The 27,503-nt window shown below is 47.9% G+C and overlaps 1 protein-coding gene across 1 annotated transcript; it reads left to right on the top strand.

Annotated features, from left to right (window-relative positions):
* SLC13A3 (solute carrier family 13 member 3) lies at positions 1-26,855 on the top strand (the record flags this gene model as incomplete). The annotated part of the gene is made up of 13 exons (XM_082491081.1): positions 1-111; positions 10,440-10,705; positions 11,068-11,231; positions 16,164-16,230; positions 16,955-17,140; positions 18,056-18,181; positions 20,554-20,649; positions 22,398-22,502; positions 23,514-23,611; positions 24,873-24,985; positions 25,335-25,496; positions 25,848-25,985; positions 26,556-26,855. The coding sequence occupies 13 exons, from the start codon at positions 1-3 to the stop codon at positions 26,739-26,741; spliced, it is 1,818 nt and encodes a 605-aa protein (XP_082347207.1). The 3' UTR covers positions 26,742-26,855.
* Positions 26,856-27,503: the final 648 nt, after the last annotated feature.

The raw sequence follows: 27,503 nt of genomic DNA, 5'->3' as shown, positions 1-27,503 counted from the left end.
ATGGCGGCGCTGGGGGCGCTGGTGAAGAAGGTGTGGAGCGTCCGGCGGTTCGTGGTGCTGCTGTGCGCGCCGCTGGCGCTGGTGCCCGTGCTGCTCAGCCTGCCCCCCAAGGTACCCGCGCCCGGGCACCGGCGGGGCTGGGGGGGACACGGAGCGGAGGCGTGGATGGAGACCACCGGCCGTGGAGCGGCCACCAGCCGGGGCCGCCACCCAGACTGGGGACCCTCGCTGGGGGGCACCGAGCAGGGGACAGCGACTGGGGCGCACCGAGCAGGGATGCGGCTGGGTGGGGGGCTGCAAGAGGGGACACGGAGCGGGGGGCACCAGTTGGGGCCGGGCACCAGTTGGGGCCAGGCACCAGGAGCGCAGGCTGGGGACGCTGGCTCGGGGCACGGATCAGCGTTACAGACTGGGGGCGTGAACTGTGGGACACGGACCGGGGGCACAGCCTTGGTGCCCTGCGCCACCTCGCTGCTCACCTCTGTCCTCGGCCCCAGCAGTATTTGGCCCTCAGGAGGGTCACCTTGCTACCTGCCAGGGTTCCCCCACGGAGGGAGGGGACCGCTGAAGTTTATGGTCTGTTACAGCTCCTCACCCATCTGCAGCCACCTTAGAGTGTGAACGGAGGGGACATCCTGCGGTCATCTTAACTTCTTAGGGGAAGAAGGGATAGATAGTATGAATTGTATTTATGTTGCTCATATAGACATGGCAAGGTGTAAGGAACCTATGGTTCAGAATCAGCTTGAACTAAGTAGCACTAATGAGTACTTCTTGCTGATACCGAGCTGCCTTATTGTAGTTTTTATCAGTAGCTCTTGAAGGGGAAGGTGGGGAAACTGAGGCAAAGCAGGTCCACAGCAATCACCCAGCAAGGTGCTGGGCTTGTAGAGTTTGTAGAGCTGGGGTGGAAGGCAGGTGCCCAGGGCTCTGAGGCTGCCTGGCGTTCTGTCCCATCCCCTTTGCTGTGGGAATCGCGCTGGGTAGCGGTGTGGAAAGGGAGAGAGGGACACTGCAGAGCTGGAGGTGGCTGTGCAGCGGGGTTCCTGCTGCAGGGCTGGGAAATGCAGGGGAGCCGCGAGTGCCACTGGCACTGCTGCGGGCGATTCTCGGGGGGGGACCTTTGGTGCTGTATCCAAAAAGGCTTTGCAAGTGAGACATTTGCGGTGTCCTGTAGACATGGAATAAACTGGTCTCCTGGTAAGGTTTGGGCTTTGGCATGTGTGTTAGGCTGTACGTTAAGCAATCTGTGGCAAAACTTTGGAGACTGGAGGGTTTTTGCAGCTGTCCCATGTACACAGCTCTCGTGCACCCCGAGGTCTGAGCCTTGGGTGGGAGTCCACGGGGCAGTGAAGTCACTGGGAAATTTTGTGCTGTTGACTTCAGTATGGGCAGGATTTTACTCTTACATCCTGACTCAGATCCATTTGAGAATGACTTTATTTACATCAGAAACTAAGTGATGATCAGTACTTAGTGATTATAGAATTATTCAGATTCTGTGAGGACACGAAGGTGGCATTTAGTTCTGCCTGTATAGTGCTTGTCAGGTGAAACCTTGGCATTCAAGATAGCAATATAAATCTCCCAAATAAAAAAATAAATAGAGTGACCATTGCTTTATTTAATGATGCTATGTTAACAGAGAAAATTCTTTGGATTTAGTGTCCCTTTTTTTCTAGTTCGCGTTATTGTGTGAGTTCTTAAGGGGAATATGCTAAATGTCTGCCTCAAAGAGCAGAAAGCATGTTGCACAACAGGTACTTAATTCCTTTGCAGACTCATAAGTAGATGATTATTTGTACATTCATTTACAGTAGCTGAACAAGCGACTTCAATTATATTTAATAGTATCTTGTTTGACTTCAGCATTTTTAAAATCGTGAGATATGGTTTGAGGGTGAGGAGACACACGGTACACTCAGCGCAAGCTTGTGCCTGAACCACGCTGTGGTTAATTGTGAGAATAAATCACAGATTAACCTGGCACGGCGCTGCAGGAAAGCCTTCGATCCAGATGCTCTATGTACTGGTAGAAGTGTATAGTGTTACACAGGCTGTGTGAAGATTTGGGTGGTCAGGGAAAGGATTTCTCTACATGGACAGAAAGGAAAGAAGTCTCTCAGCTGGTGTCATAGTGCTGTTCGTACCGGCTCCACTCTTGCCGTGAGTGGGTAGCGTGCTCCTGGGTGCAGCCCACGGAGGACCTCATGCACAGTCCGGTCTGATCAATGCTGTTTTGTTAAAGAAAAAATGGCGATGTGAGAGTGGAATTGTTTGCAGCTGAGGGGGTGAAGGAGCAGTGGGGCGGCTGTGGGAGGGGAAGGAGAGGACCCAGCAGAGCTGACTGCCCCGCTCACCTTAACGATCTGTTCTTCGTTTTCCATGGGCGCTAAACGCATTGCAGTTGGTAGGAGTGAAACTGGCTGGTACCTGCACTGGTTGCTGTCAAAACTCTGATGCTCGTGGGGCTGTTAACCAGCACAGTGTTTCAAGTGAGCCCGACTGTGGCTTCACCACGTTCTCCCCAGTTTGGCAGAGGGGTGAACCTGTAGCTGTGAGCTACTGTAGGAAATCGTATCCGTTCATGTTCAGGGGTCAGTGATTCATCTACAGTTTCAACACAAAATTGTCTCTCAGTTGTTCAGCAAGAAAGGAAACTTGCTGTTGCATCAACAGGGGATTAAGTTCTGACGTCTGGAGCTTGCTTGGACCGCCCTCCGCAGCCCGAGTTGCTGCAGGGGGCTGCAGGAGAACAACAGCGCAGGTTACACTTTTAACCGCCGCGTAAAAACACCAAGGGGGAGAACAGGCAAGGGCTCAGCAGGTGGGGGATCTGGTGGTGGTGGAGTTTGGAAGGTATCCTGGCACGTGATGGAAAATGTGTGCCCTCAGCTGCGTCGCTCAGGTTGGATCGTTTATCCTAACGTGGGACTCGAGTCCAGCCTCGCGCTCTCCTGGGCAGCCAGGTCAGGAGAGCTGCTGCAGATGTCCAGCAAGCTCCATCTCTGAAGGAATTCAACTGACTGGGCTGCTGCTGGTGTTACTGGGAGGCTGTCCCAGGCAGGGCATCCATGGAAAGCAGGCTGGGGCAGGAGGAGCTCCTGGTGTGGTGCAGTCATTGTAGCAACCTTGATACTACTTAGTACTTGCACATCTGGAGCATGGGAGAGTTGGATCGGCTGGAGAACCCCGTGTCCCTGCTGGGATGGTCGGTTTGCTGCCTCACAGGGTGTTATAGAAATTGGTAGGAGACAAGAAGCAATGAGGCTCAGCCCTTGCTAGTCTCAGGATGAGGTTTCCCTTGTGAGAAGGTGTCTCACAGGAACCTCTGCAGTACTTTCCTGCTCTGGGGATGCTAAAATCTGTTCCCACATTGTGTCACCATTTACCTTCTCCCCAGTGGGATGCTCAGCAATTTTGATCTCCCAAGGAACTGCAGCCATAAAAAGTCACCTGAGCTTTGGCTTTAAGGGCAGCATTTCACTTGGATCTGGAGACCAAGAAATCATGACCTACAGCTGATATAACAGAGAACCACAAATAGGATGTGGCTTCTTGGATTGGTGTGCACTTCTGAGTGGCACCCTGTGGTCTGGGTGGAATGGATTTTCCAGTGAAACCTACTCCTAGGTGACATCTCCCTGGAGACAAAGTCCTTTGAGAAAAATCATCCATCAAGTCTGCCCTTGCTTGTTGCTGCTGAACTCCAGCATCCATACCTGTGACTGCTGTTAAAGCTCTTGTCAGCTGTCACCCTGCTGTGGTTGTTTATTTTCCAGATTTCTGTGTGAGTCACTTCACAGAGGGACAATGTCAGGGCTGGCGCTGGTGCTGACATTACATTGATAGCCCTTGTTTTTACTCGATGCCCTTCGTAGGTTGCAGTTGTGGAGAGGGAGACTCGCACGAGTGGTTTTGTAGGCAATCTCCTTTCTTTTAAGTAGAAAGAAATTTCTGCTTTGTGGGTGGGTTTGCTGAGACCTCAGGGTGTGCTCCCCGAACTGGGGCTGGAACAGTGACTTGTGTCCATCACGTAAAACAGGAGAAGGAAATGCTCTGCGTGGAGCTGCTTCCCAGGAATCCCTTATCCGCACAAGGCTCTGTGTGTCACCTCCCGCTCTGGTTGCTGCTGAAATGGCTGAATCTTTGTCCCGTGAGTGGAAGTGCCTGCGACCCCCTTGCTCGGAGGGCTGTGAATGATTGCAAAGAGCTCGGGCAGGGCAGGAGGGGCTGGAGGAACTGTTCTGCTGGAAAGGGCAGGGGGGGCACTTTTAATGAGCTGTGCAAAGAGCTTGTTCCAACAGCTTCTAATGAACTCAATGTCTACAGCCTCTTGGCTTGGCAACAGCTGAGGCAGCCAAATCTGCTAAAAGGAGCTCTGAGCGGGCAAATAGGGCCCCATGCCTCCAGAAAACAGACTTGACTTCCTCAGTGGCCATAGAACAACTTAAAATTAACTTGGATGTAATGAGTCCTCCCGATTAGAACAAGGAGACTTTCAGAACTTCCAGAAGAAAAATGACATCGCTTGCACTGGAAAGCAAAGAACACAAACCGCCTGCAAACAAAGGCTTTGGGGGGGAAAGGGAGTGATGACGATGTAGGCGAGAGAGGTGGTGGGCTGGGGGTGGGGTGTCCTGGGAGGTGGAGGGGAGCTGGATCCTGGGCTGGAGGGCACGGCAGGAGCACGGGCGGGCAATGGGGGAGCAGTCAGCAGAGCAGCCCGGCGGGGGAAATAAGCGTTTGTGACCTGAGTATACATTTCGTGCACAAAGTCCACCTCTGCTATGTAAGTGCTTGGTGATTTGGAAAGGCCGGTTTCACAAAACTGGAAGCAATGGTCAGTTAAAAGACGTTGAGAGGGAGAACTTCAATGGGGAAAAAGGGGGGATAACTGGAAGTCGGGTGAGTACGTTTTGCCACCTGCAGCGTGAGCTTCAGTCTGGAGAGAGGGGCGGCCTGGCAAAGAGCAGGCTGGCACAGAGAGGAAGCGAAGGCAGCAATGCTTGGGGGGAAAAGGGAAGCTGACAGGCGTCAATATTAATTGGAACTGAAGAACCATAGAAAACATGGGAAGAGATGTGAAAGAATTGAGGAAGAAATCCCTGGGCAGGGTGCTGAGGGTGATGAGCAGTGTTTTGAGTGTGCGGCACAAAAGGAATCTGCCCCATGGTGTTCTGTCGCCAGATGGGCAGTGCAGCAAAAGCCGTATTCAATGAAGGACTTTTGTTCCGTGCTCAGGAAGGTGCTCACAGGACAGTCCTATATCATAAGAAGTTGTCTGATAATGAAATATTTTTATTACGATGGTAACTAAAAGGAAATTAAAATACTTGCATCCAACCCTGACTACTTTAAAATCTACAGGTTTTGGCAACTTCCATACAAGAATTTTGTAGGAGCTGCCCAAGGAGGTTTGTGAACCAATAAAGCAGGCGCATTTCTACAAGCCCCAGGGTAGATGGAGATCACCAGCATCGCTGGCCACAAGGTCAGGCTGATCTGGAGTCCCTCTTGGGAAGCAGATTCCAAAAAAGGCCTTTGAGATGGCAAGATATAGTTAGTTGAACACGGCTACCAGACTGGCTACCCACAGACAAGAGGGTTAATGTGATATTTGTGTGTATGAAAGTTGAGAAAGAGCAGTGAGGATCTACCAGGCTGCTATCTGCTGAGGTTGTGGCTTTCACCAGAACGCCTTTCCAGCCTGACTTCCACAGCTCAGAAACGGCTTTGACAAATGGGAGACATCTCAGGATAAATAAAGGACTGGAAAACAGGCCACGTGACGAAAGGCTGTGGGAGCTCAACCTATTTCTTTCAGAGAATAGAAAGGCAAGGAGTAACTTGGTCACTACCTTGAAGGCACATCCATCACCAGCAGAGTTTGGATAAGGGTGGCAGGCACAGGCTAAGGCATAAAGGAGGGACATATAAGAAGATGGAGAGAGTTGAAGCCGGCACATTCAGATTATCACAACATAGTTTTAGCAGTGAGGTTAATTAATCATAGGAACAGCTTACTTAACTTGTGGCGGGTTCACCATCACTGAAAATGTTCCCTTTTTTCTAATCAAATGTGGTGGATCTATTTTAAAAACAAAACCAAACCCTGGTGCTGAAATGGAGATTCAAAAGGGGACCCCTGTTACCCTCACACAGGCTGTCAGATCATCACACCGTGCTGTGTGAGCTTCACAGTCCAGGAATGTTTGAAGATGTAGGATCTATTGCTGCCTCCAAGAGGTGTGAGCCTCACATCTCTGAGCCAGGGAAGATTTTCTCCAAGATGCCCGTTTCATTTTTGTCACTACTTTCCGACGTGTTCTTGGACAGTTTGCCCACTTTCTCTGAGGTTCAGCTGTCCTGGTTGCAAAATAGAGAAAATTTTTCTGCCAACTACAAGATACTTCAATAAGTTTACATAAAAGTGCTTAATAAGCTTTATGTCATTTTAGCCTTACTCCAAACCAAAACATCTTCCCTGCAGCTCTTCCAGCTTGTGCCCCTGTGTTACTGGCCCCTTTCTAGCCACTCTGCAAATACCCAGTGGGAGCAAAACAACTCTGCTGGCAGGAAGGCTGGTAAACAGGGCTTGGTTTATGTCCAGATTACATCATGTTTGCAGGAGCTGGGTTGGTAGAAATCAGATTCACACATCCATCGTGCTGGCGAGCGGACGGTGTGAGCGAGGTGGCCGGTAGCGCCGTCACAGCTGCAACGTGAGAACAGTTTGCGAGTGAGATGCTAAAAGCCACCGGTACTTTTTTGTACTGAGCGGTTCTGAGTATCGTAGATAGGATGTTCCTTTGTGATGGCAGTGGGATAGAAGGGCATGGAAAACTCCAGCCAAAATATCTTTCGGTGTTGGGATCGAGGTCCTGGAGGAGCCCTGTCACTGATCTGCCACATTTGCCTGGTCGTAAGGTGGTGGGGCGCTGGGGAGAGCCCGTGTGGGGGTAGTGAGGCTGTGATGATTGTGTAGAATGCAGAGGTTGATGGGGAAAAAACAAAGCTTGGCAGTGCCTTTGGGTAGGGTGTCTTTGAGCGCTGGGTCTGTCTGGTGGGGAGGCTGTGGGCACTGGGCAGGTGGCACAGGGCTGTCCACGAGCCGCCTGGGGCTGGTGGAGAACAACGTCCAGCTGAAGCCTCTGATGTCCCCTTTCAGGTTGGTGGTGGGGACTGGTGGCACATGCATGTCCGTACTTTGATATCACCTTGTCTGACCCACATTCCCTGCCAGCACCTCCTTTCCCTGGGGCGACTCATCTGCCCTTCCAGGAGACCTCCTGCTCCCTCCAGCTCTCCTGCCCACGGGAGGCTACCTCGTGGCTTGGCTTCCTCTGCCGTAGCTCAGCAGGTCCCCCAGCGTGGAAAATCCCCAGTACTTTCAGCAGCGAAGACCGGATCTGTGTCTGGGGGGGCAGAGGTCGTTCCCGAGGCTCTTGAGCAACAGGAAGGAGAGCTGCTGTAGTCCAGAGCACTTCCCTGGAAATCATTAAGTGGTTATAGAATTAACTCAATCACAAGACCCGTTTTAAAGTTTGTATGTGCTACCATTTTCCCCCCTGAACTTTGATAGACTTATTTTGAAAAAAATAAAAACAAAGCTGCAGGGAGGTGAGAGAAGTAGAAGGAGTCTGATAGTGACACAGCAGAGGGATCGAAGGATAAAGATCATGGGGGGGTGATGGTGCTGCAGGCAGCGGTGTGGGCAGCCGTGGCCATCTCCCTAAAAGAACATTCTTCTGACATTCTTCTAACCTGGGAGCATTAATTAATTAACATTTGCAAGATATCTTGAAACCAAAAACCTTTCAATGTTATATAGAGTTTGATTCAATTTTATTAATGGTTTTAAATTTTTTTATTCTGGGGAGTGCCCGCTCCAAATCTAAGTTATTCTGAAGTGGTCTTGTTCATTTTTTGTTCAATGATGGTCCTATCTTAAGTGAGAAACTTGTTTAATATAGGTGCAATTTGTCCTCTTTTGGGGTAGAATAAATTGGATAAACAATACTACAGCTTTCATTTTCAAGTGGTTTGCTGTTGATCCATATAGGTTTCAAAATTTCGGGAAAACCCTCCACATAGCAGTTCTTTCTGCCCTGTTTCAGTTTTATCCCTTGGCTTTTGGTTTTGCAATGAAGATTAGTTATTAGATTCATGCTGTGTTTCATTGCAATGTTTTCCAGAACGTTTTCCATACACCAGAGAAGAAATATCCCTTACTTATAATTAATTTTCTAAGTTGTATTTCATCTATTTCATCAACTCAATTAAAGCCTTCACTGATACGCTTTTATGTCAAGGCATTGTTAAATATTTTCAGTTGCTCTACCGCTGTAAGAAGCAAACTGTCTTTATTTTGAAGTTGACTTTGATGCAACTTTCCTTGCAGAAAAATGAAGAATATTTTGCCAGTGGGAGAAAAATGGAAAAGGGCTTAATGAGAGCAAAGCTATTTCTTTGGTGTATAAAAAGAACCAGAGTAAAGAGAAATTATCAGTTGCTGTGGGAATGAAATCATTAATCTAGTGTGCAAACATTTTAAAATGTGATTCTATATTTTTGCAAAATTTAGCGCTGCCAGGTTTGCTGCTCTGGTCCTGCTGGTTTGGAGCATGTGAAGGTGTGGGGAGCTCATGGGAACTGCCAGGTGCCAGCGCTGAGCCCTGGGGACGTAAAGGCTTTACTTCACAGTACCTTGTATGTCATTTTACTGGGGTCTAAAATTAGGACTGCGAATGACCTTTAAATCCAGATCTTGGGATCTTTGCATGAAGTCTTGGCTCTGCTGCGATTAATGCATTAAAAAAAAATCAACGCAAATTACTCTCAGTTCTGCGATATTCACGTTTCCACGTGCACCGCAGCACTGGAGCTTTACTAGCAGAACCGCTCGTGAAGTGCAAAGCCTGAGTGCTAAAAGCAAATCAGAAATTCTGTCATTCTTGCCACTTTTCAAACACTCGCTACAGATGTATTGAACAATAAATGGGTATTGGTTTCAATTCACTCGACTTTATGCGCCCAGCGGGGTGTCAGGGTAGGTTCTGCTCTTTGCCGTTCTCAATAACTGTGGTTATTTTTCATCCTCAGTTTGTGGGTGAGCCGCTGGGCTGGTGCCTGCTCTGGGAGCTTGGGGACAGCCGCGTCCAGCTGAGGCCTGGAGTGAATTCTCTGCAGGTGGCCAGGCAAGCTGTGGCTCCGCCGTACCTGCTCTGCTGCCTTGCTGCACGCTCCCCCGCTGCAGCTGAGACCACGTTATCCCCGAAACACGGCTCCACACGGGTCCCAGCCCGTGCTGTTCCCGACCCGGCCACGCCAGGGAGCGGAGCCCTCATCTCCCTCACAAAAGCCCCAGCAAGCCCAGCCCCGGGCGGCGGGGAGGAAGGCCCAAGCGGAGGGACAGAGGTGCCTTTGAGTAACAATTCAACCTGTTCAACAAGCTGGAAGAGTAGTGAAATAAATGGCTCTGTGGCTTCCAAATGACTCTCGGCTGTTATTTATAGCGCTGTGGGCACTCTGCCCCGTGGTCGCTGACAATATCCCCGTTCAGCCCCGCCGTGACGGAGCCCAGCTCCGCGCTGGGCTCCCCCCGGGGCTCTCCCCTCCTGCGCTTGGAGCCCTTCTCCTGACTTCTTTCCATCGCTCGTTATTTCGGCCGTGGCTGTCATGACAAATGGCTTTGGTCTAGTTTGTGCCTCCTGGGCAGATGAATGAATTCGCAGCGCGGGGGCACTGGGTTTCTGCCAGCCGTGGCCACGGCTGGGGCCAGGCCGGGCATGGGCGAGCTCCCTGCCCTCAGGAAGCGGTGTGACACCAGGGCGCTTGATTTACTGGTTTCCGTAGGGACTGGGAGGGAATGGGTTGCTGTCAAATGGTTTCTCACAGATCTCTCAGGAGAGACTGATCCAAGAAAAGAAACCTTTCTGTGTGCCTCCTGTTGCTAATGTAGGGACGCGATGCATCCGTCTCAAAGCTGTTTTTCCATAGAGGTCTAAGGCACGGTCTGTGGAAGTTGGAGAGAAAGCACAAACATGTCAAGTGTAGCAGGGTCGGGTATTGGAACACCTAAGGACATTAGCAGCACTTGCTCTAGCGGCTGTGCCTGCTGAGGATTAACACCCTAATTCAATGGGGGCGGGCAGTCCCTTGGCCAATGCCCCAGTGCGCTGCCACCCTGCAACATGTAGGAGGCTCGGGCAATCGAGGAGGATTTGGGTTTTGCTGTGGTCTCAGAGGATCAGTGTAAGTCCTGAACTCCTACATAATATCAGAGAGAAGATGTTGCACTTGATGGAATTGATTTGGGAGAAATACTGTATCCTTGAAGGAATAATTAGTGTGTTTTGCTTGTCTAAGTGTCTCCGAGCAAAAAGATGTCTCTGTAATGCCACATGTTTTACTTTTCCTCTCTCCTCCTTTTGCAGGAAGGAAGATGTCTCTATGTGATCCTGCTGATGGCCCTGTACTGGTGCACAGAAGCTCTGCCTTTGGCCGTGACGGCTCTGCTGCCCATCGTCCTCTTTCCCTTCCTGGGGATCCTCCCATCTAACAAAGTTTGCCCACAGTATTTTTTAGACACCAACTTCCTCTTCCTCAGTGGCTTAATCATGGCCTCAGCCATTGAGGAGTGGAATTTACACCGCAGGATCGCGCTCCGGGTCCTCATGTTGGTGGGAGTCCAGCCAGCCAGGTGACTATGGGAGCAGGGGGATCTCCATGGGGGACATGAGCTGCAGGTGCTCGGGAAGAGGCTCTGCTGTGGTGCCGCAATATGAGTGTCTCCCATGCCAGGGAGCTGCCCACATCCCCCTTTTTCCGGCTTATTGAGTTTATTCAGCTGTTTGCCTTTGCTCAGAGGCCAGAGGAGCACGAGGAGAATCATTTATGTCAGCCCCATAATTGTGCTCCATCCAGTTACAGGATAGTCACAGAAGTCCTTTTTGCGATGAGTTTTGTTGTCCCTGCACGTGAGCTTTTCTTCCTGTAGCTATAATACATCAGAGAACTTGCCAAACTGAAGAAATTCAGCTTTTCCTTTTTTCTTTCTTCCAGACTAATTTTAGGGATGATGTTGACAACGTCTTTCCTGTCCATGTGGCTAAGTAATACTGCCTCCACTGCTATGATGCTTCCAATTGCAAATGCAATTTTAAAAAGCCTCTTTGGGGAGAAAGACACATCTAAGGATATGAACAGGGAAAATGAAGAAAACCAAGGTAATTGAGACAGGGCAGTAGTGCAGGCCAGCTGAGGTCTGCCATCAAATATGCCCCATTTTATTGACTTCACTGGCACAAGTACCGGGTTTCTTAGCTGCAGCTTAATCTCGGTGCTGGTCCCATTTTAATACACATTTTATTAACTCAGTGGAAGAGTATTGGCATAAAATTCCTTTTTATCCTGCCCCTTCCTCATGTCATGTGGGAGGCAATGTGTATGAGTTGTCTGGAAAAAACAAGAAGTGGGGATGTCCAGCCAACCTGCTCCATAAAGCTGCTGCTGGCACAAGCTCAAGTCCAGCTCTGTGGCACTGTGGTGATGGGATTCGTAGGGGTGCCTCGCTGCGGGGGTAGCCAGAGCCAGGGAGGGCTGTGGGTAGAAAGACCCGGGCAGATGAGCGCTACTTCATGGTGTGTTGCTGCAGGGGCAGGCAAGGGACTGGCCAGGCAGCGGGAGCAGGGCAGGGGTGAGGACAGCGGCCCCTCGGTGGCAGCGCACAGGGCTGCTGTGTGCTCCTGGACAGGTGGGTTATCTCATTTTCCTATTTGTTCCCCCATGAAACCGGAGCCTGAGCTGGAGGAGAAAGGGAGGACGGAAGGGAAGGCTGGTAGGTTAAATACCTATTTATGATAAAGTGCTTTGTGATTTCCCAGCTTGATGCTACTGCTTGGTGGTGTTCCCGAGCAGGTCATGGACAGGCCGGGTTGGGGGTATGCAGTCACATAAGGTCTTCCTCTAGCCTTCTCCTCACAAAGTCGTTTTCCAGGAGTTTGGGCTTCTGGCAGACGGTAATGAGAAACAGCAAAACAGAAACGAAGTCCTGAAGTCCCCTTTGCAGCTATTACTGATAGTTGGAGCAGTAGTCATGGCTTCTCTTTCTTGCACTAATTAGTAATTCTTCTTCTGTGATTTAAAAGCAATGGCTTTTTAGTTCCCCTGAGTCCTAAGGCAGAAAAAAATGAGTCCGCAGAAGAAGACTCAAACATCTAAATACTCTAATAAAGATATAGTCAATCACTCATCATTGATGTCTAGCAATCATGAGATATTTGCGCTACAGGTTGCTTTATCACATTTGCTTTATGAATTTTTGACTGTTCACGTTTATTAAAATCAACCCCACTGACCTTCTTGCTATAATTTCTTATTCTGTAGAAGCATTGTGTTTTGTCAGCCTGCTTTTAACCTACTTGACCCCTTCCTCTGAAATGATTTGCCTGTGTAGTTGTGACTGTAAATACAGTAGAGTTTGGGAACACATAAAATCAAGAACCCCGTTGTCCTAGACACTGGCAAGCACAAAATTACCACCCTTGGCTCACAACGCTTACAGTGGTGAGAGAAGCCAGACAAGGCAAAGGGAGAGCTATGCAAATAGAAGAATGAATAAAGTGGCGCTTTGCAAATATCATGTGGTGGCGTGACGATGCATTTTTCTTTTGAGGTAGAGACTTATAAAAGTAATAAATACAAGTGAAGGAGGAGTCATCTGTCAAATGTACAACAGCAAAATGCAGGTTTTCTTGTAGACTTCTTGAACTTTGGTGTCCCAAGGTGGACTCATCCTTTTCTGTAGTCTTTCTGAACGGATGAGAAAATCTGTGTTCCTTGAAAGAAAACCTAAACCTGAAGTCAGTCAAAAGCGACGAATCCGATGTTACACCTTGGAGCGGAGAGGTGAAGGTGAGCTTTCTGCAGGGCGTTCCTGCTGGCCAGTGTCATCTGCAGTCAGGGCTGGTTACACATCTCCAATGGGGCTGTTGCAGTTAGTTTTTTCACAGACTCGGTGAAAGCTGACTGAATGTAAGGAACGTGCATTTGAGAAAAAGGAATACTCATTTCGTAGTTTACTTAATTTTTATAATCTAAGTGAATTGTAATCTGTGTTCCAAAAAAGACAGACGGATCTGTTTGTGATAGGAACTGTGTGTGGAAGCAAACTTTTACAACGGCATATGATAAGGTCAGTGCAAATCTGCTTGGATATGCTTTAATAAGACTGTGGTAGTATCCAGGAGGCTAAAAAAAGTAATTAAAAATATATTAAGGAATGCGTAGCATGTAAAAGCATTTGATTTTCTGAAGAAATCTCAACAAGTATATGAAACCAGCTTTGTGAAGGGCTTCACTTGCAGACACAGTGCCAGAATTAAAGTGGTATCTCTGATCAGTTGGTCACACTTTTTTGCTGATGAGAGAACCTCGAGGTTGCAATCACTTGTGTCTGTGCTCAGCCATGTGGGCAGCATGTTATAAATCAGTAAATGTTTGCATGCTTATGTATTGATAGTTAAAATTTGGTGTAGCGTTTTGTTCATTTTGATGCTATTGGCTGCTGCTGAAAGAATGCAGTTAGATAAGCTTTGGTGGCTGCAGTCCCAGCTGGTTCTGGTTGGTCAAAGCAGGGTTATAAACTGACCACCACCAGGCTTTTTTCGACTTCTAGAACTTTCCTTTTGGAGCTGGGTTATAGATTCCCTACAATTCTGTCTGACTTCTCCAGCCCTAAACCCAAACTGTGTGATAGACATGTGACAAACTGGTAAACTGCTGTTCTAGTGAGCCTGACCATTTCTCCTGCTCTCTGCCCACTAACCCGTCATTGGCAATGTTTCATTTCTCTGAGCGGCTTAAATATCTCCAGTTAAAAATCGCAAGAACCTATTTCCATCCCTTTTTCCCTGCGTAGAGAATATCTTCTGCAAATTCAAGATAAACTGCAGTCAGTGCTTGAGGTGTTCCATTGGGTCGCAGACCTGGAAATGAGGTCTCTAAAGAGGCAGGTGGGAAATGTGCATTTTTGGACACCGCTGCCTGGTTAGGCTGCCTAACCCCGGCCTGTGGTGGCAGTGTACAGCTCCAGTGCTGCTGCCCGAACTCCTCAGTGGGGGGGAATATTCCTTCTCGGGCCTTTTCAACTTTTTAGAAACGATAAAAATGTCGCTAAAACCAAACTTACCCAGGGCAAGCCTTTCTGCCTCTAAGGTATACAAGGTATTTGGGTGAAATGGCCGCTGAATCCTTCTCATGCTGTTCCGTGAGAGGTGTGTACAGCCAGGTCCTACCTCAGTGGTCTTTGGCCTCTTCTGACTTATGGACCTGTAACAGTTTTCAACTCCCATTTACAAGTTTCATAGGAAAAGTTTGTTCTGCAGCAGCTCTGGCTTTCCTTGGCACGGTTGCCCTTAGCAGACCTTCCTCGAGAGGTAACTCACAGATGGTCCTGGCAAGATGGAATGAGAGCTTGGGCTTAGCAGGGAGAAAAAAAAATGGAAAAAACGTTAAGAGGTAGAATGCAGTATGTGTCTTTGCAGAGCCAGCACTAGGCTTGAGTGGGAGGGTCTTGGGCTAAACGCGTTGGGGGATCAACAGTCAACCATGGGTTAATGTTTGTCCTTCTGGTTACATCCCTCCATTGCGGCATCTTTGGGATGAAAGCTCAGCATGTGTACATCCAAGCCAATTAACTCCAATTCAGTAAATTAGCGATATGTAAAACATGACATTGCAAAAATCCTTGGTTGACTGAGCTGGAACGAGCTCGGTGTCTTCGGCGCACACATGAGTGAGTCCGGAGACTCTGACCGCTGGCTACGCTCCATGCACTGCTTTCGGTCTCTAGTGCTTAGATGCGTAGAAGAGGATGGTGTTTCGGCCTGAGAAGGGGTGCAAGGAAATTTGGAGACTGCTGGAGTGGCAGTACCAGGAATTGGGCTCTGCACGCGGTGGTATGCAGAGCCCGGGGAGGTGCAGGGGGACAGGCTTCTGGACCCAAACACATGCAAAGAGCCAAGGAAAGGCAGCAGGGCCAGTGCTGACGGTAAGGGCCACCCTGGGCTGAAGGTGGATGAAACTCACAAGTGCTCCAGTCCTGAGGAAGAATGTGGAACACGAGGTTTAATAGCACACCTCTACTCCCAACCTCAGGAGGTCAAGCCATGAGCCAGGGCTAGAAACGTCAGAAGCCTTAGTGCGAGATCTGGTAAAAAAGAGTGATTGTACTGTGTTTCTGTCTTGTGATTTCTGAATTCTCCCATATGTGTGTGTGTGTGGTAGAGTGGTGTGCACCTCCCAGTTTACTGCTAAAGAAAACGTTGGTCAAAATACACCCTTTCCTCAAGTGCTCCTGGGTCCTGCCTGTCTTCCCTGTGGGTGGTGATAAGGAGAACAGTGATGCAGAGCCCATGTGAAACGTGCAGGAGGGTCCCTGGGAACTGGGTATGCAACAGAGTACCCCCGTGCTGGCCCCAAACGTGTGTCGGGGACCGGTAGCTCGGCCTGCAGGGTCTGTCATTTATGGAGGGTACGATGGGCTTGGGAATCATCCTTGCAGCCAGGGTGAATTTCGGAGGACCTGGTATGAAGCCTAAATGTGTCTCACTCTTGTCTTTAAAGAGGGAATTACAGCTTTATGGTGACTTTGCACTAGGTGTCTGCAGGGGGTAGAATTCTTATCCCTTGGGAACGGAGCCCCAGAGCAGGGAGCGCTCCTGCTGCACCCTGGGGAACGTGCCTTACGGATACATCAGGGCCAACGGTTTTTCTTCCTTGGAATTGAGCTATGGTTACCCAAAAGAAACACCTCTCACCCCAGACCCGTGGCTTGCTACGGTACACCCTGGAAGTCCTGGTCATGTTAGAAGATCCCAAAGCCCGACCAGTGGCAAAAGTATTAAAAGGACCAAATGCTTCTGGGTGTTGGAGGAGAAGCTGGGTGCTGCAGCGGGACCGGAGCAGTGTCAGGAGGAGACAGGCTCGTTCATCCCTGCCAGGTGCTCCTGACCCTGTCCCCTTGGCGTGAGCTCACCCTTTGTTTGCACAGCCCCTCCTCTGTAAATGGCAGTTATTTCCTCCATTCCTCGGTTTGGTTCAAGGAGAATTTTCTAGATGCTTTGAACTGTTTTAAAGTCCTCATCTTTCTTTTTCAGCATCTTTACAGCAGAATAAACTTTACACTGTACCAACTGAGATGCAGTTTCTGGCAAGTACTGAGGAGTAAGTTAACTATAAAGTTTGTATTAGAGAGTTGAGAGAAAGAATTATCCCCTGAGCTAGAACAAGTTTTAGGAATTTGAAATTCAATCACTGAAATGTTTTGATTGTACAAAACGTCCCAACCACTAGAAGCCTAATGATAGAAACCCTCCTCTGCGTGTCCAGCATCCCTCTGCATGTCCAAATCATTGCAGAGATTTTTCCAGCCACTCTAAAATGGTAGTCAGAGGTGTCTCCTGCTGGGGAATTGTGACTTGGTTTTCTCAGGAACATCAAACTTGTGAAGCCAGTGATGTAAAACCCACCAGGATTTACACACTGGTGATGGTCCTGCTTTGATAACAACGATGGGAAGGAAGCATATTTTCAGGAACAGATGTTTCTTTCCTCTCGGTGCTATCGATATATTTTTTTTTTCCTTTTAGCAGTCCTGTGGACTTTATGCTAAGCATTACAAGTTGCTGAGGGGCTGGGCAAGGTACCTGCACCTTCAGCTCCTACGGAGGGGTGCTGAGGGTGCTCTGCCCTCTGCGAGGCTGCCGGTCCCATGGGGCAGTTCACCAAGCAGACCCCTCTGCTGCACCAAGCTGCTTAGGTGTCCGTGAGGACAGTGTTAGCTTGGATTTCTAAAAACTGGGAGTTTTCCTTCTGTCAAGGCTCTGAAGTTGTTGCGCTGTATTTAAACCAGGGCTTTCACCGGATTCTCTTTTGGACTATTTTAAAGCAAAGATCTGACGGAGGAGAAGGAGGTTGCCAGCGATGCTCCCTCAGACTTAAAGAAGGAGGAGGAATACAAAACGAATATATGGAAAGGTTTCCTCATCTCAATCCCATACGCGGCCAGCATCGGAGGAACAGCAACGCTGACGGGAACTGCACCAAACCTCATCCTTCTGGGACAGCTGAAGAGGTATGGGAGGCCATCCTGGAGATCACTGTAAATCCTGGAAAACAGAGACATGTTCTCCATCCTTGTAGGAAATTCCCTTCTATGCTGAGAACTAGTTTAGAAAATTTATGCCCTTCCAGAACATTTTGGGAAACTTTGTAAGCAGATGAAAGCAGAGAGTGGTTGCGTCAGCCTTAGCTGTAATAAGCAGGTTTCCAGCGCACCCAGCCAGGCTGTCAGCCAAACTGGGGCATATGTGCTTCACCTTACTGATGCTCTTAATCCCATTGAATTTAATGGGACTTGACTACATGCTTACAATTAATCTGGTAACTGTTGTGCTGAAAGAGGCCGTGTAGCATTTTGTGAGCAATTATATCTGCTGCTGTACACTAGAAAGAAAAATAAGGAACCCACTGCTTCTGGCCTGTTTTCTTAGCCATAAAAGATGCCTCCTATGTGCATAGGAACAGAGGTTTGTGCCATCCTAAGTGTCCGCCAGTATTTCTTAACTTTACTGGCCTCTACAAGTGGCATGTTCAGGCTCTTCTTGGCATGTACAGCATCCCTATGAGGTTCACATTCAGACTCTCTAGCAGTTATCGTAGCAGGGTTTAATCCTGGGTGTTCAGGAGTATGGTTGTATGAAAGGATCGGCCACCTGGAGAGACATCTTTCAGATCTTCCCATGGAGACTTGCGCAGCTGGGCTGGGTGAGCCGTGGGTGGCAGGGTGGCCCGGGGGCTTTGTCCCAGCACAACACTCCCCAAATCTCCTAGTGCCCAGATAACTGCTAATGCGCACAGTAAAGTAGTTCTTAGCTGCACACTGGCAAGGCTGTGGGGTATTTTGCTGCTGATTTCAGACGTTTGTTTACCCTTAAATTGAAGGGTTGTTTCCCTTCTTGCATTAACTTGATTTTTCCCGTTTGCTTAGTTATTTTCCAGAATGTGATGTGGTGAACTTTGGTTCTTGGTTTATGTTTGCATTTCCTTTAATGCTGATTTTTCTTCTCCTGGGATGGCTATGGATCTCCATCCTGTATGGAGGAATTAACCTGAGGTACGTTTATATTCACTGTACACGTATGTTGTCTGGTTATACCGGCATCGTGAAATACACGTTCATCACGGTTCTCATACTAAATCTACTGGCGTCACCCAGGATCATCTCCTGGATAGTGTGGGGGTTTCATAACTAACTTCAGGATGCTCATGCTGTAACAAGTCATCTATTTCTAAGAAGCTGATATGCAACAGGGAGGTTTTAAAGGTATCTCATAGTTACGTGTACTTATCTAACTGAGATACATAAGCGTACAGAGTATGTATTACATGTTCATTCAGTTAAACATACAATTTTTAAAGGTTGTTTTACTGCCTGACCAGGGCCTGTGGAGGTCGGTGGCAGATTTTCATTGACATAAGGGAAAGCAGGATCAAACTTTGAAGCCCAGCACGAAATCTTGGTTCCCTTGGAATTAGTAGCAAAAATCTCCTAGAACATACAAAAACCCCCAGGATTTGTTCCTGGGGCGGAAATTTCGGTTTAGAAAAGATTACTTCACAACAGGGCTTAATTTTACAACAACGTGTTAATCTGTAACTGAGAATAACATGTCTTTTCGGTAAATCTTTGATGGATACATGCAACCCTTAGTGTACACTGCTTAAAATGGCTGCAGCTTTGCCATGCTGGTTCACGTGGAGCCCTTTCCCCCCCTGACCACTCTCATGTGTGATAGTAACAAACTCACAGTCCTGCTTCCTCCAGGGACCGTACAGAATTTCTAATATTTAGAAGAGTCTTTAATTGTTATTTTGAGTTAAAAATGCAAATAGAAGAGGAGAAAAAAAAAAAAAGAACAGGTGTCCAAATATTTACATTGTCTCAGAGGCAGGAAAAAATCAATGGGAAAGTTTCAATCCAGAAAATGTCGAACGCTGGTCCTTAAATTGCCCGTGGGGCTTCACGGGAGGCTCCGTGTGCTGCTGTGGGATGCTCTGCCGGCTCGCAGCCGCTCTGCATTGCGTGCCCAGGGCTTGTGCCATGCAGAGCCTGGATTGCCGCATCCTACGGTGAGGGCTGGGGCACGGCCCCGGTGTCCTGCCAACGTGGCCCGAGGTGATCAGGTGGGGGAAGAGGCAGCTATGCTGCTCAGAGCTCCTGGTGAAACACAAAATAGCTCTTGTGTTGGGAGAACGTGATGCTTTTTGTTTTGTTTGGCTCGTCTCTGTGAGCACAAAGCCTGGCTTTATTGGGATAGCTGGGCCAGCGCAGATACCAGTATTCCCCAGTGGCGAGGTGCCTCGGAAGAGACATCGGAAAGCTGCGCAAGTCCAGCCGAGTGTCTGCAGGAGCTTGTTGGGCTGCTTTGACTGTAACGACTCGGGGACAGTGGTTGGACTTACTGTGTGGCCAAGTCCTTGGTGTCTGCAGCGCAGCGCAGGCGGATGGACATCGCTGCAATAGAGGGTCAGCTTTGCTTGAATCCAGGTGGTGTTAAAAGGCTTAGGTATAGGCTGGCTGAGCTGAGATGAAGCTGCCGTTAATTACACCCCCCAAAAAATAAGAGATTGAAGGGCCAGGTGTACCTTTTTGAGGTTCGGGAACTTCTAAATGATCAACCATTCATCCACATAGAAGGTCCAGCCACGCTATCCCTTTGAAACAGCGAACGAGTGAAGGAAGTGCAGGCGCTGTGGGGCCGGATGGATGCATTTGATGCAGAAAGTTGGGGTTTGTAGGTTTAATCCAGGTCACAGTCAGGTTCAGCAGCATGGGATGTGGTGGGAGATGAAGTGCGAGATATGAATATATCATTTGTATGCACGTACTACAAAGGATCAAACAGTGTGTGCGGTCAGCGTGGCTGGGCTAAGAGGCTTAGCCAGGAGCACATTAACATTCCCGGCCAGTTAGAAATTCCTTGCATTTTTGGTGATCCTCAGCAGCATCCTGGAATCACCCAGAAAATTGTAAGTGACTTGAGAAGTGAAGGGACAGATTCATTTTCTGTGTCACCCTCTTCCTAGTTATTCTGCCCAAGTAGGTATCTGCTAGAGATGAGAAAATCCTGCAATATTGGGACTTTCTTTCGGCAATCACAGCCCATGCTGGAGGAAACAGTTCAGAATATAAACGAGAGGAAACTCCCTAACCTCTGCAGGGGCTCCTTTGTATGAATGCAGAAAGCAAGGATATATAAACCAGGGCCTTATTGCCTGTGTCTGCACCAGAGACCTTCATCGTCGGTCTTCATGATCTGAAGATAATGCAAACTGAGCCACCAAAGATGTGCAGCTCTTTGAAGCGTGCAGAGCAGGCAATGAAGCAGTGCATCATGTGTACATAAGCTGCAGTAGTAAATGCAGCGTTGGCTGTGTGTCGGGTATGTTACAGGCATGCGAAGATATAACTGTGTTTCTTGGCAGGGGCTGGAGGACAAAAAAGTCAAATATAAGAGTGGACGCAGAAGCCCGAGCCAGAGAAGTGATAAAGGAGGACTACCAGAAACTGGGTCCAACAAAGTGAGTCATAAAGTTGGGACTGAAATGAAAAAGAAATCAAGTGGGTTGGAAATGTCCTGTCCTAAGAGTGGAGAACTGGGGGAAATGGAGTTTTTTAGAGGAAAATGAAATAGAAGTTTCCACTCTGAGTGTTAGTAACCTGCTGAAGTTTGCTTTTTGCACGGTCCAGCCTCTCCACCTTCACTAACAGGAATAATTGCAAATAGCAGCTTGTACTCAAATTTTCTCAAGAGCAAAGTTCGTATTATAAAGTGAATTCATGCTGAGTTGTTTAATTACTGTTTGTAATTTTGCTACTCCAGGGACAAAACCAATCCTGTGTGCGTTACGTACTAACCGACACAGGCTGAATTTTGAAGGTTTGTGCATACCTCTTGTGTGAAGCAGAAAGCATTTGCTGAATCATATGGATTGTGAATATACTTTGAGAAAGCTTAATAGCTGCTCAGAGAAAGTACATGGAAAGAAATCAGATCTGTGTCATGGAAAACATTTTTTCTGAATAACTCCTTCAACTGTATTAGTCAGGTGAAGAAAGAACAAGATTCTTAGCTTCTTATTGTAATTTCTCAAAGGTATTTTCTTCTGGACAAAGCTTGGTGCACATTGCAATGATGGGGGTCATATTTTGGAGAAAGGAAGCAGCAGAAAGAAACATGAGTTTTGGACTTAGGAGAAATGCCAAAAAAGGGGGAAGCAGGGAAAGTTGAGTGTCTCTAAGAATCAAACCCTAGGTATGCCCAACCAGCCCCTGATATTCTGGGCAACCAGGGCTAGTGAAGGTTTTTTAAACTGTAGGTCTTAACCTTAAATGGTCTGTGTTTCTCCATCTGTAAAATAATATTTTCATACTCACAGCGATGCTGTGAAGATTCAAGAGATGTTTGTGTCATGCTATCGACATTGTAATTATTGCTGTTGTGTGGAAAATAGAGTGGTTCTTCAAAGACAATTGTCTGTGCCTGTGCTGTAAATGGAAGAAATTGGTTTATTTGTTCCATTCAGTACATTATCAAGCAGCCTGCAAAATGTCTCTGAAAGAATCAAAGTCCCACTTTGAGGTCTAGAAGTGAGAAAGTCCATTAAGCTGTGCTCTCCCAATTTGATTAGCAGCCCCATAACTTAAAATCAATGCAAGTGGCCTCTTCCCAGTGGTTTAAATGCCCTTCCTTGTGCTCGGAGAGATTTTAAACAGTGTTTTGAGGCATTGTCTTGGTTAAATCTCGTCTCCACTGGAGTCGAGCCCGATGCTTAGCGAATGATATTGCCATTTACCCTGCTGTTCGTCATGTGTCTAAGGGATACTGTTTAGGTTTTGACCCTGCAGTTTGCTCCTGCTGTCTCACGTATGATTTGAATCTCAGCCGTCCATTTACATTGCTTGAACTGGCGTGAAACCATGCCTACCGGACCCTGCCTTAGGGACATCCCAGAGGGCCGCGGTGAGAGGAGTGACCGTGCGAAGCTGCCTGGCCCTTCCCCTCCGCCGCAGCCAGAGGGTCAACCTGGCGAGCGCCTGTTGTGCCCTCTGGGCGTTCCTGCTGCCTCTCTTGTCTCTCCTTAATGTCTTCCAATAAGAGATAATTGCTGGCAAATATCAATATTTGCCAATAGATTTACAACCTGTTCCAATGTTTCACTGTAGTTATTTTTAGAAAACCTGCTGCAGCCTGAGCTCAATACTCCTCCGAGCTCGGATCCGCCCCTTTAGCACATCAGCTTTTTAACTGCATTTCTTTTCGGTTTAGGTTTGCAGAACAGGCAATTTTCTTCTTCTTCTGCATGTTTGCGATCATGCTTTTCTCCAGGGATCCCAAATTCATTCCAGGTTGGGCAAGCTTGTTTGCACCAGGGTAAGATTTTATTTTCATTGCTCTGTCACATTTTTCAAAACCATTTCCAAGTCGTTGAGATTCCTGGGTTTCTGATTGCATTGCCTACCGCTATTGCTCAGGTTTCCTGGAATAAATTAAACTCAGTTTTAAGGAGCAGACCCGGCTTTATTGTTTCTGTCTCCCAGAGGAGGTACCTGAGGCCTGGTGGGAAGTTGGCATGTGTCTGTCTGAAGCCATCCCTTGGGTTTTAACGTTGGCAACACTGTTTATAGGTACATTTACAGGGCAATACCGAAATCTTTATGCAATCCACTGATTTCATTGGAGGTCTGGAGACTGAAGAGAGATGGCAGGAGCTGACCCCGAGTGCTATCCCGTCTGTTTGGCAAGTTTGTCTCCCCTGTGACATCCATACCTTGGGGAGACAAACGGATACAGCAGTTGGGGAATGCTAAAGCTCAGAGAGGGTGGTGTTATTTCTTAACAGCAGAGACCCTCATAGTTTTTTTTAAATAAAGCCCTAGCTGAATAAATGATTCCTTAATACGACAAAGTAGTTACGGACTTTTTCCTCGTCGGTTAATAGCTCCTTTCCATCAAACACATGCTTAAGCTCTTTACTGGATGGAGCCTGCCTTTAACCTTAAAGTCTGAGCATTTTGCAAAGAGCTCATATAAATAAGATGGTTTGGTCTCTGCCTCTCTTCCTCCCCGCAACGAGCTGAGGAAACTTGTCCTCACAACCCCTCATGGACTGACCGCAACTCTGCAGTCAGCACAGCCAGAGCATCAGTGCGGTGGGGATTAGATCTTGGTTTCTACACGCGTGGGGCAGCTTTTCTAGGGGGTTCACAGCCCGTTGTAGAATGCAGCCCGACAGGGAATTAAAAAGAAAAGAACTGTGAACAACGAGTGTTGTTCAAAGCTGATTGGAAACCTGTAATCTTCTTTGGTAAATCCTTGTTCTCATAAACTTTGTAATTCTACAGGCTTGTTCTTCTTACAAGTGTTTCTGCTGCTTTTGGACAGGTTTATCTCAGATGCGGTTACAGGAATCACCATTGTGATTATACTGTTCTTCTTCCCTTCGCAAAAACCTTCCTTCAGGTGGTGGTTTGACTTGAAAGGTGAGTAGGAGCCCGCTGCAGGCAGGGACTCTGCCCGTGCCTGTGCTCTGGCAGGGCAGGCAGGGAATAAGAGCCAAGACTACCTCCCCTTGGACCTGCACCAGCCCACGGCAGCTCCGCCGCCCGTCTGGAGCAGCGTGGTTTGAAGGTGCAATTTGATCAGACGGAGGCTTCTTTTTCTGAAGGGCTAGAAGAGGTTTAGCAGTCGCTGCCCTGCTGCCGATTGCAGCACTGACTCAGTTGCTCATGTAGCTGTCAGAGATGATGCCGTGGTGGGTTGAAGTGAACTGAAATCAGTGGTGATTTACCGTAGCAGACCTGATTGTGAAACAGAGGTTTGGTTGCTGACTCCCAAACACCTCCTGTCCCTCAGGGGCAGCATCGGCCTCTGAGAGGGCAGAGCTAGATGGGTTGTTCATACTCAAAAATAGGGGCCCTTCCTCAGTTCTCAGAATGATTTAGAATTTAAAGTCCTGAAGCCCAAACTCTCCGGCAGGTTTTGGTACCAGGAGTCTTTTGAGATCTTGGGTCTGTCCTTTTGAGTAGCAATGAGATACAAATTTTAATTCGTAAACCACTTGGAATAAGAGATGGTCTTAATGTGGAGATGCAGCTGATGAAGGCCCTTCGTGGATGGTACAGCACTGCCTGGGGTTTATGGGAACGAAATACCAGCTGCTCCGAGTCATGCGCTGTCCGTATGCAGGAAGATGTTTAATCAGGTCTCCTCTGGCTATAATATGTGTGCCCTTGTTCAACACAAAATTACAGTCCCACTAGTACATCCTTCCATATGACAGAGCTCACTTCATCATGTATTAAGAGATGGCCTTTAGGGGAGATGAGCTCTTTGCTATAGAACTCGTTGACTGTTGAACGACAAGTGGGAAATTAATAACATCTTTGTAATTCAAATGATAGAAAATTTTCTTCTTCCAGGGACTCCTATCTGTTGAAGACAATGTTTGTGTCTGTTACAGAGAGAAAATTGGCCTCATATTAAATGTTCACTCAAGAAAGCCTCAAAGAAAACTTTAAAGTGCTAGAATTTCTTTTATTTTCCCTTTTTTTAACCTCTGATATTAAGTTAAACGATCTTTTAATTGTCTAGCTTAGGAGACTCCATATGTATATTTTATCAGCAGCTCATGGTTAATGAGCTTCAGCACTGTGGCGGGCTGATGATATCATTCTGTCAGATGACGACTGACGTGCTCCTCTTTGGGTGGGTGTTTGACATGGGGGTTTTCTCTTCATCTAGCACCAAACACTGAGACGCAGCCCTTGCTGACTTGGAGGAAGGCCCAAGAAACGGTGCCCTGGAACATCATCTTGCTGCTCGGAGGAGGTTTTGCCATGGCAAAGGGCTGTGAGGTGAGGCCCGCCGCAAGTGTCACGTTGCAGTCATCCTGCCCAACAGAGTTGGATTTTATCAGGGTGTCACTTGGGGTTCTCATTTGGCTTTGGGAAATTTGCATCTGCGGGGTCACAACACTTGTAGGACGTGTTTCTCAACTCCAACTGCCGACAAGGCAGGTTAAGAGACCTTGCAACTCCTTTCCTTTCCAACTGCTTGCTGTTAAATACCCTGAGGACACTGCATATAGGTGCTTGTATGGGTCGGTGAAGATTATATGTAATTTGCAGTTCCAGGACAGGACTGGTTCACCTGCAGGGACGCAGGAGCTCTGCTCTCCAGCTTGTTTGCTCTCCCCTTCTGCAGGAGTCTGGTTTGTCTGTCTGGATAGGAGGCCGACTGCATCCCTTGGAGGGTGTACCGCCGCCCGTGGCTGTCATCCTCATCACGATTGTCATCGCCTTATTCACAGAGTTTGCCAGCAACACAGCCACTATTATCATCTTTCTGCCTGTCTTGGCAGAGCTGGTAAGGTGGTCCCATGGCAAGAGCAGCTGCTCCTCTGCTCTCCTCCTCACTCTGCCCCTTGGAGGGGCCGGTTTGTGCTGTGTCTGTGCTGGGACAGGCACTGTATGGTTCTCCTGCCCCTGGGCTTCAGGCACTTTGAAATCCTTGGGAGCAACAAAGCAAGTGCTTGTAGCATAATGTGGACGCTGAAGGATAATAATCCTTTAGATGTCATAGGCGAGATTTGTGATTGTTTATCATGGAGTGTGGGATACAGCTCTGCACGGTGCACTAGCTATTTGCATTCTTTGATTTATCTGCCTATGACTTCAAATCCCCAAGGTACAATTCTGTTCCTTTCTCTTTTTCAAGGCCATTCGTCTGAAAGTAAATCCCCTCTATTTAATGATACCAGGAACTATAGGATGCTCCTACGCGTTCATGCTGCCAGTCTCAACACCTCCTAACTCAATTGCGTTTTCTTCTGGACACTTGATGGTCAAGGATATGGTAAGTTCTCTTAGATAATGCTGAAAACAATCAGTCTGAGTGGAGTGTTTAAAAAGGGAATTTTCAGGAGTGTTACCAGTTCAGCATGTACCGAAGGGAAAAGACAAAAGTCTAATACTGTTCTCAGCAGGGTATATGGAAGGAGCCCTGTGAAATTTGGAGCCACTGTGGCTCCAAAAGGTGACAAAACCGGTCTTGAATGTGCTCAGCATCTCCCAGGCCCTGCTCCTGTTCCTGCCAGTGCCAGCAGCTCAACTTTCATAGGTTTCTGGGTGCAGCAAAAGTTCCCCAGTGCAGAGAAATAAAGCTTATGAGTAAAATTAGGCTCAGTCCCAGTTCCTGCTCACATTCCTGAGGCTAAACAGATGTTAATGTTTTTGATGGATCAAAGCTTGGTAAGCATCTGCAGAATGGCCTTTGTGGCTTAAGAAAGCCCGCTCAAGATGTTGCTAATATTAATGGCAAGTAAGCCTTCCATTTTTACGATGTTTATATTCGAATAGCTTCATGCTTCACATTCTGTGAATGTCCAGTCTAAACTCAACAGTTGTCTTTGTATTTCTTTTGTAGGCAAGAACTGGGTTGCTCATGAATCTTATGGGAGTTCTGCTTCTTAGCTTGGCTATGAACACGTGGGCCAAGAGCATCTTCCAGCTGGGGACCTTCCCTGCATGGGCCAACATCCATGCAGAAAATGCCACCTCACTCTTGACAGCTGTTGAAAATGTCACTTTAAGTGCACTAAATAAAATATGAACAAAGCCACCCGCGGGGAAGGACTCACTCACTTAGGACTTGGGCACTGGAATCATCAGAGTATGCACAGGAGGAAAGCCAAGTGGCTGCTCACACTGTATGGGACCCTCTGGTTTAATTTTATTTTTAGAAATACCGGTCAGTGTCACAACATCCATTTGTTATTTGATCTGAAGATCTTTCTGCACCTTCCACAGGTACCAGTCAGACTCTCCCAGAGTCCATCTGTCGTAGGTGGTTGTTAACTGGACAACCCTATAGGCATTGAGCATCTTTGGGTAGATGCCTCTTCCCCCCATGAAAGCTAGCGAGCTTTGCTGCCCTAGCTTCTGATACCCTGCCTCGTTTTGGAGAGTAGCCCTGGGAACAGGGTGGAGGCAACTGGAATTTTTATGTGCAACCCAGTGTGAGTGAGTATCAGAATCTGGCTTGGGGGAAGGCGGTGTGGCCGGGTGCTTCTAGCAGGATGTGAAGGATGGGGTCTCATTACCATCTCATGAGTAACTCTCTCATGAAGGATGAAGACTGTTTCTTCAGATTTCTGTGTGAAGGGATGATTCAGGAGATGTGTCGGTAGGGCTCGGTGTGTTACTCCATGCTTTGGAAACAGGAAGGCAACTGTTTGTTTCCAAACATGTTCGTTGTTTTGAAAACCTGGGATAGTAATTGCTGCCCGGTGCTTTGCACTGAGCGCACAGATGGGGGTTTGGGACTAAATTAATTTCTGACGTAACTTTGGACATTGGTGGTATTTCACCGTTG

The sequence above is a fragment of the Vanellus vanellus genome (genome assembly GCF_965231255.1).
Source record: "Vanellus vanellus genome assembly, chromosome: 15".
Taxonomy (NCBI): domain Eukaryota; kingdom Metazoa; phylum Chordata; class Aves; order Charadriiformes; family Charadriidae; genus Vanellus; species Vanellus vanellus.
The sequence above is the reverse complement of the archived record's forward strand: the minus strand, read 5'-3'. Positions and strand labels throughout refer to the sequence as shown.